At 40.5% G+C, this 9,036-nt stretch overlaps 1 protein-coding gene across 1 annotated transcript; it reads left to right on the top strand.

Moving 5' to 3' along the window:
* Positions 1 to 421: 421 nt before the first annotated feature.
* On the top strand, positions 422 to 9,000 carry LOC124138882. The gene is made up of 5 exons (XM_046505770.2): positions 422 to 531; positions 2,128 to 2,169; positions 3,075 to 3,119; positions 5,073 to 5,111; positions 6,746 to 9,000. The coding sequence occupies exons 1-5, from the start codon at positions 435 to 437 to the stop codon at positions 6,838 to 6,840; spliced, it is 318 nt and encodes a 105-aa protein (XP_046361726.1). The 5' UTR covers positions 422 to 434; the 3' UTR covers positions 6,841 to 9,000.
* The last annotated feature ends 36 nt before the right edge of the window (positions 9,001 to 9,036 follow it).

Genomic DNA, 9,036 nt, shown 5'->3' with positions numbered 1-9,036 from the left:
TTCATCGTTGCAACAAGTTTAATTGTTTTGATTTAGGCTTCATATAGAGGCATGACATTTTCACACTTATTGTGATAGTTTTGCGTTTTGTTTAAAATAAGAAAGAAAGTGATTTTTGCGTGCACACTTCCCCTTTAATTGTTTTAAAGTTTCTACAATTTATTGACATCCATAAAAAGGCTTACTCGTCGTTTACAGTCAGCGCCTTAGATCTTTAAGCGAAGAATCTTGGGATCAATAATAAAGTTTTAATAATTTAAGACTACTCATATATCACAGATAATAGCAACAAGACCACTCAACCACCAACTCAAATATCGACATCTCCTCTTTTTATGTCGGTACTTTGTGCATATATTTCTTGATATATTTTTTATTTCAAGAAAAGAAGACGTTAAACCTTTCAGTTTTATTCAGTCATACAACATATATAGATGAACGTACATATCCTTCTCACAAGACCACCTTCAAGACGTAATTGTCAACTGGCTATGGACTTGCTATCTTTATGTGTTTTTCTTATCCTGCTTGGTAAGTATGTTACCTTAAGTATCAAAGTATTAAATGTAATAAATACATTACTGATTCATTTCATGCCATTATTAGTTGTTCGACTGTTTCATACCATGTCATATTGACCGCCTCCGTTGTCGGGGCGTCTACCCGGAGAGCGGAAGGTCGGGGGTTCATACCGAGAGACGTTAAAAGATGGTACTTTTTGTTAGCCTGTCTGGCGCTTGGGGCTGAAACAAAGACTGTTCGGCTCGGAGTCAGTATACTGTGTCTGAGTGGGGTATTCATATTAAACTCTGGCAAGGTATCTCAGTGGGCCATAAAATCGGCAATAGTCCGGACACACACACACATGCACGCAAGTACGCACTCACGCACGCACGCACGCACGCACGTGCGCTCGAGTGCTACTTCGCGATATAATCTCAATAATCTTGTACATGACGCTCAAAACCATTTCACCTCACCCCATTTGCCATATCCTACCTTTGGCTTTACAAGTGATGATGGTGCAAGTCTCTCTTTTGTTCGTTTTCTGGTGTCCCCCGCCGTGATATTGCTGGGGTTATTTATAAACGTGGTGTAAAACCCATACTCACTCAATCTCCTGTCCGTACCCACATGGCAAGTGCTGATTGTTTACTCCCCAATCCTGTTTGTACCAACTTGGCAAGTGCTAATTATTATGTCCCCACTCCTGTACGTACCAATTTGGGGGTGCTGATGGTTCAGTCTCCACTCCCGTTCGTACAAACATGGGCCCCTCTCTTGTCCATACCCAGATTGCAAATGCTGATGATTAAGTGCCCACTCCTGTTCTTACCATCTTGCTCGTACTTGAGTCCTCCCGACTGTACGATGATGGCAATTGCTGATGGTGAGGTTCCCCCTCCTGTCCGTATCAACTTAGCAAGTGCTGTTGGTTACGTCTCCTCTCCTGTTCTTACCAACTTGGCAAGTGCTAATGTTTAAGTGCCCTCTTCTGTCCGTACCAACATGGAAAATGCTAGTTTAGTCCTCTCACCTTTCCGTACCAGACTGACAAGTGCTCATAGTTAAGTCCCCTCTACCGTCTGTACGACCATGGGAATTGCTGATGGTGAGGTCCGCTCTCCTGTTCGTACCAACTTGGATATGGATCCACCTCAGCAGCGCCACCTGGTGGTAGAAAATCCAAGATGGCCGCCAAAATGGTTAAAATCTTTTATGATGTCAATTTATATTCAATATATCATCATTATTTTGTCAATTTTAGTCATTTATATAAAATTAATTAATCAATGTATACGTGTGCCAAGTTTGGTGCTTTTAACCCAAAGTGCACAATTTTAGCCTTAACCGCCCCACTATCATACCAATATCACAAATGCTGATGGTTAAGTACCCTCTCCTCTTCATCGCAACTTGGCAAGTGCTAATCGTTAAGTACCCTCTGCTTTCTGTATCAACTTGGCAAGTGCTGTTGGTTACGTCTTCTCTCTTGTTCGCACCAGTTTGGCAAGTACTATTGTTTAAGTGCTCTCTTCTGTCTGTACCAACTTGGAAAATGCTAATAGTTCACTCATGATCTCCCATCAGTGCTATGCAGCATACTCTGTACTTCTCTATTCACAGGGCATGGAACAACTCTAACACCATCAAGTCTGCTTTTGAAATGTAAGTATATTTTATTTGTGCTAGTTTAGTCCTTTCTCCCGTCCTACCAGTTTTGGCAAGTGCTCATAGTTAAGTCCCCTCTCCTGTCTGTACCAAGTCCTTTCTCTTGTCCGTACCACTAAACTGATGGTTAATTTCCATCCCCATTCTGTATCAGCTTGGCAAGTGCTGATGGTTTAGTCCCCACTCCCGTTCCTACAGACATGGGATGTGCTAATGGTTAAGTCCCCACCCCCACTCCGTATTATTATGGCAAGTGCTAATGTTTACGTCACCTCTCCTGTCCGTACCAACTTGGCAAGTGCTAATGTTAAAGTGCCAACTCTGTCCGTTCCAACTTGGAAAATGCTAGTTTAGTCCCCTCTTCTGTCCGTACCAAGTTGGCAAGCGCTGATAGTTTAGTCACCACTCCTATCCGTATCAACTTGCCAAGTGCTGATATTTATCTTCTCTCCTGTTTGTACCAACATGTAAAGTGCTGATGGTTAAGCCCCCTTCCTGTTCGTACCATCCTGGCAAGTGCTGATGGTTAAGCAGCTTCCTGTTCGTACCATCTTGGCAAGTTCTGATTGTTATGTCCCTTCTCCTGTTCTTATAAAGAACTTACCAAATGCTGATATTTAATTCTCCTCTTCTGTTCATACCAATATCACAAATGCTGATGGTTAAGTCTCCTCTCCTCTTTGTCGCAACATGGCAAGTGCTAGTCGTTAAGTACCCTCTACTCTCCGTACCATCTTGGCAAGTGCTGTTGTTTGCGTCTTCTCTCCTGTTCGTACTAGCTTGGCAAGTGCTTTTGTTTAAGTGCCCTCTTCTGTCTTTACCAACTTGGAAAATGCTAATGGTTCACTCATGATCTCCGATCAGTGTTATATGCAACATATTCTGTACTTCTCTATTCACAGGGCTTGCAGAACGAAATCAAACACTAACAAGTTGGTTTAGGAACTGTAAGTATATTTTATTTGTGCTAGTTAAGTCCTTTCTCCTACCCTTATCAGCTTGGCCAGTGCTCATAGTTAAGTCCCCTCTCCTGTCTGTATCATGTTGGCAAGTGCTGATGGTTTAGTCCGCACTCCTACTGTATGACCATACGGCCAGGATCTTATAGGGTGTATGATTTTGACAATTTCACATTGAGCATACTGAGTATTGGTGCTTGGGGATACCAAAGGTAACAGTATGTAAAATTGGTAGAGAATACCGAATACTACGTTGATAGGAAATCATTAGGATTTTGATCCCTTCTTTTTTTGTGGGTAATCCTTTCATGTTGATGGAAGAATGGCACTGAACGAGTTCATACAATCTTTGTCACACAAGATCGGACTTTGTAAAAATCCCTGTTCATCTGTGACAACTTCCATCTGGTGACAGTATAGTGAACTTGATAAATAATGATGAAATTTTATATTATATTTACATTGTCAAATTGTAAATGAAACTGTTATCTAACCTATTTATATATTACATATGGGAAAAGTCCACGTGTGGAAATGTCAGTGTGGAGTGTTGTTCGAGAGGCAAATTGTCCTGTTGGAAAATACCAGTGTGAGGAATTGTCCATGTGGGGTAATGTTCCACACTCAGCATGCAGTGGTATAGCTGAAATAATGTTCAGAGTGGCGTCCAACCAAACTCATCCACTCCTTCATCAGTATATTTCCATTTTCATCCAAATACCAGTAACCGACGTGGGCCATCATTACAGGCTGCAGGCAATATGGACTCGAAACTTAACTTCATGAAACGAAAATGTGGCATATGTGGCTGGCTGGTTTAATCAAACGACTAATGCTTTAAAGGGGAAGTAAACTCAACAAAGCAACTTTGCGGATTAAACAATTGAAGAACGAAAATAGGCAATGAAAAATGACAAGTGAAATCGTCCCCCAAAAGAAAATATCCGCCACTGGGGTTAAAACTGGGTCCAGGTGTTTGCGCACTGCACAATTCCAGCGGTCTTGCCGGCGCCCAGTCTGCCTGCTTCCGCATCGGATTTTTTAATTGCATTACGCGGCTTTTTTCTCTCTGCTTCATCGTTGGATTACCGTGCCCACAACTTATGTCAACTTATTCCTTACTAGTAACAACATTGAAAATGAGTTCAGTTGTCTACTCAGGGGATTTATCCCTGACAGGCATTTATTGTGTGGGGTATTGACCAGAGAAATAGGTGGTTTATGTTACTCAAACAGGATGTTAGTCATAACAAACTCGTTACTGACATTAATTGTTATTTAAATTATTCACAATGTCAAGATCAAATGTCGCTTCACACACTTAACAACGTATGCAATGTTATTTCTTTAGGATCAACAGAAATAGAAACACCTTAAGATTCCGTCTTGACTGACCCCTACATGAAGTATCCGTATAGCTGTTAAGCATCACAAGACATACTATATTGTAGATAGACGCTGCAACCAACCTACATATAAGCAAGGGTGCACGGTTGTCTCAGTCGTCTGGGCAATTCGCTGTTCAGAGTTGCGTCCCTTGGGTACACATGAAACCCATGATCATAGTGGGTTTGATTGCCGGTTCGCTCTGATTATGTTTCTAAGTCTGTCAGCACCATACCCGTGCTCGTGGTTTCATCAAACTGGTCTGTGGCCTGCATCACTTCGGGCTTTCCATACCAACTTAGCAAGTGCTGATGGTTTAGTCCGCACTCCTATCCGTATCAACTTGACAAGTGCCAATATTTTAATCTCCTCTCCTGTTCGTACCAACTTGACAAGTGTTGTTGTTTGCGTCTTCTCTCCTGTTCGTACTAGCTTGGCAAGTGCTTTTGTTTAAGTGCCCTATTCCGTCTGTACCAACTTGGAAAATGCTAATGGTTAACTCATGATCTCCCATCAGTATTATATGCATCATATTCTGCACTTCTCAATTCACAGCGACTCAAGAAGGAAGTCAAACAAGTATTTTTTGGAAATGTAAGTAATTTTTTTATTTGTGCCTTTCATATCTACGAGAGGTAGCACGGGTGGCCGAGTGGTCTAAAAATTGGTAGAGAATACCGAATACTACGTTGATAGGAAATCATTAGGATTTTGATCCCTTCTTTTTTTGTGGGTAATCCTTTCATGTTGATGGAAGAATGGCACTGAACGAGTTCATACAATCTTTGTCACACACGATCGGACTTTGTAAAAATCCCTGTTTATCTGTGACAACTTCCATCTGGTGACATTATAGTGAACTTGATAAATAATGATGAATTTTTATATTATATTTATGTTGTCAAATTGTAAATGAAACTGTTATTTAACCTATTTATATATTACATATGGGAAAAGTCCACGTGTGGAAATGTCAGTGTGGAGCGTTGTTCGAGAGGCAAATTGTCCTGTTGGAAAATACCAGTGTGAGGAATTGTCCATGTGGGGTAATGTTCCACACTCAGCATGCAGTGGTATAGCTGAAATAATGTTCAGAGTGGCGTCCAACCAAACTCATCTACTCCTTCATCAGTATATTTCCATTTCCATCCAAATACCAGTAACCGACGTGGGCCATCATTACAGGCTGCAGGCAATATGGACTCGAAACTTAACTTCATGAAACGAAAATGTAGCATATGTGGCTAGCTGCTTTAATCAAACGACTATTGCTTTAAAGGGGAAGTAGACAGACGTTGCAACCAACTCTACATATCAGCCAGGGGGCACGGTTGTCTCAGTCGTCTAGGCAATTCGCTGTTCAGAGTTGCGTGAAACCCATGATCAAAGTGGGTTTGATTGCCGGTTCGCCCTGATTATGTTTCTCTGTCAGCACCATACCCGTGGATTCATCAAAGTGGTAGCCGTCTGAGACTTGCATTACTTTGGGCTTTCCTCCCACATCCAGCTAACACGCCGTGATGTTACTGGACTGCTGATAAAAGCGGCGTTAACCCATACTCACTCACTCACATATCAGCCAATGAAAACATTTGTCACGCTCTGCAGCACTATTCCGCCCCAAGCTTTAGGCCACGCCCCAATAAAACAGTTTTGTTTTAGAATCTATGGAGCTTGTTATTCAGCAATTTTTCAGAAAGTATTTAAATGTTCCGAAATTTGGACATTTAATACTTCCTGAAAAATTGATATTGGCAATAAATCGCAACCACTTTTTTCACTTTACCTGCACTTTAAACAGCTTGTCTTTATGGCACTGTGACTCGGAATTTATGAACAATCAGTAAACCTTCTTTAAAATGTAATTATATTCACCTGAAATGAAATATTATTATACTGTCGATTGATATATAATATATATTTAAAGTATTAATGTGGGATTGAACCTTTTTAAGCGTTTTATCATTTCTTTGGTTTTGCATCTGAAGTGCGTAGTGTATCTAAACTGACCTTTACTAAATACGTCCTGAATACCCGAAATATATCTGCCGTAACTGATTTTCGGAATATATTTTCATGTTATATGATCATACATAATTTTCAATCATTCTGTAGCACTGTTAACTAAATTTGGTTTTAAATGACACATGCTTACTATACATTTCTACGTATCACTAACCTTTTTTTATTAATTAAGAATGTTATCTAAAGCAATTCCCTATTCACAGCGCAATCATCATCAGGAAATTCATCACATCAAAATGCGGAAGAAAACGGCAAGTATATTTTTTGTGTGATTTCACGTGCATCTGTTCAACAATAGAAGTAGCACTGTTGATCGAGTGGTCAAAGATGCCACATCTCCATGTACAGAGCTACACGCTGTAACCGCCAGGACCTCCTGGTCATGGCCCAGTTAATGTTCCTGTTTTGTGTTCCCACATTAAGAGGTATCAAGCCGTGGTAAGCGGAAGTAGTCTTCAAGGCGGCGTTATTGCAAACTCACTCACTCCTTTATCAGTATATTTCATTCTCATCCAAATACCAGTAGAACATGCCATCATTACTGGCTTCAGGCATTATACTGTATGAACTAGGAACCTGACCTCCGGAAATAATCATGTGCGGTGTCACCCGTCACGTTGGTACATGCTGGAATGTTAGTGATGCTTCTCTGAACAAACGACTAATACTTCAACACAGATTAACGTGACCATTTCCGTGTTTATGCGGTGGTTTCCTGACAGTGCTACAGAATAAATCAGTTGGAGTGTTGTCCGAAAAACAGTTGCGTCAGGCTTATTGCGGGTGTTCAGGTGTGTAGATAAACAGACTTTGATAGCTCGGGTTTCAGGATATAATCCCTTTTTTAAAATTCAGTGAAGTTTCCATCTGCACTTATTAAAATATTCATGATTGATTGTCGAACTTACGCTTGTCTCGAAGAAGTAAAAGCTTGGTCCCGGCGTCATTCTTCTTTATTCATCATTTTCGGTTGGTTTGAACTTCGGATAACACGAAGTATTTACGTAGGTCCCTTAAACTTCGACACAACGGTGTTTCACTGTATTATTTAAACTGTCCATGTGGCAGTACATTGCTTTTATGACTTTGATAAGGACTAACCATACAGAAGCGTTGTTATCTGAAGTGCATGGATACCAAAGTCTGTTTATCTGCATTTTCATTCACTAAATACTTCCTGAATATCCGTCATAAACCTGACGTAACTGTTTTTCAGAATTATTCATTCTATAGCACTGTCAATGTTTGGTCTTAACATGATTTTAACTTTCTCTGATGTAGTCGGAATCGTGCAATGGAATCTGCTTATAGCTTTATATAGAGATTTCTTATGATTATGATTCTTTTTCGCTTATATTTACTTTAAATTCCTACATATCACTAAATAGTTTTACCATTGGTTGTCAGTACAAGGTTTGTGATACCCTACGACCTGTGTTGTTCAATATGTGGATTTGCCATGAGGAAACTTTCAAAATCACTACTGAAGACACACTCCTTGTTTCAGAACTCTGTTACCCGGAAACGTCTTCGTCCCTGAATTACCGCACTCAGCCAGAGACGGGGTTGTGGAAGTTCTGCCTGCAGACAGTGGTTGGAACTGGTTTTACAGGAACCCTTTACGAAAAGATCAGCGGGAATCCTATTGGCGACTGCGCAAACAAGTGTACCTCATTGCCCGGATGTATGACCTTTGCCCTTGATCAGTCTGGCCGATGCCTTGGAACCAGATGGTGCCCCGGTTACTCTGGTCTTAATTACTCTGTGTATCAAATGGACAGCGTGACTGAGCGATGTTCCCCGGCGGAGTATCTACCAACTCCCACTTCTACCCAGAGTCCAGTTGAAAAATAACCAACCGTATTTACATAGCATATACTTATGCTTTAAAACCAGTTCTAATATCAATACGTCTTGTTTTTAATTTAAAACGGTAGGACTCTAATCCGTGGCATTTTCTCAAATCTAGGGCATATTCCACAAATAGGCCGGATACTGGCACATACTCAGATCTATGGCAGATTATCATTTAATATTAATACTTGGCAATCTCTAAAGCTCTAAACGTAAAATAGATTCATATATAGCGGCAGATTATATTTTATCGTTTCCCTTTGGAACAGCGTCGTCGGTGCGGGGATTGCATTTCGATATTTTACTTTAAAACGTTCCCCGAGGTTTCATAGAAATAAGTATCTAAGAACCTTCCGCACCTTCCGCTCATTTGCCGGAGTTGATCAAATCCTGACTATTTTCGCACGTTCCCACTTCGGATTCCAAGCCTTTACACGAGAAACTTCTTGGATTTAAAAGAAAATCATTTGAAAATGATCCGGCATTTAGGCATTACGATACTGGTTTCTATCGCTGACGGCATGAATCCCCCATAAGAATATATATGTGTGTTGTTTGTTTCCTTCACAAGATATACTTGTATTTGTATTACCTTGCTCAATAAAATCTGTCACCATATATTCAGTTACCAAACTGTAAC

Source organism: Haliotis rufescens, unplaced genomic scaffold, assembly GCF_023055435.1.
Source record: "Haliotis rufescens isolate VD_foot unplaced genomic scaffold, xgHalRufe1.0.p SCAF_19, whole genome shotgun sequence".
Classification (NCBI taxonomy): Eukaryota; Metazoa; Mollusca; class Gastropoda; order Lepetellida; family Haliotidae; genus Haliotis; species Haliotis rufescens.
Note: the sequence above shows the minus strand (reverse complement) of the source record. Positions and strands in the feature narration are given on the sequence as shown.

What these genes read in the sequence shown, in the direction of transcription:
- LOC124138882 (XM_046505770.2), top strand. Translation starts at nt 435, where the DNA reads ATGAACGTACATATCCTTCTCACAAGACCACCTTCAAGACGTAATTGT. An exon ending in TGTTTTTCTTATCCTGCTTG is followed by an intron (nt 532 to 2,127) that starts GTAAGTATGTTA and finishes CTCTATTCACAG; the next exon opens with GGCATGGAACAACTCTAACA. An exon ending in ATCAAGTCTGCTTTTGAAAT is followed by an intron (nt 2,170 to 3,074) that starts GTAAGTATATTT and finishes CTCTATTCACAG; the next exon opens with GGCTTGCAGAACGAAATCAA.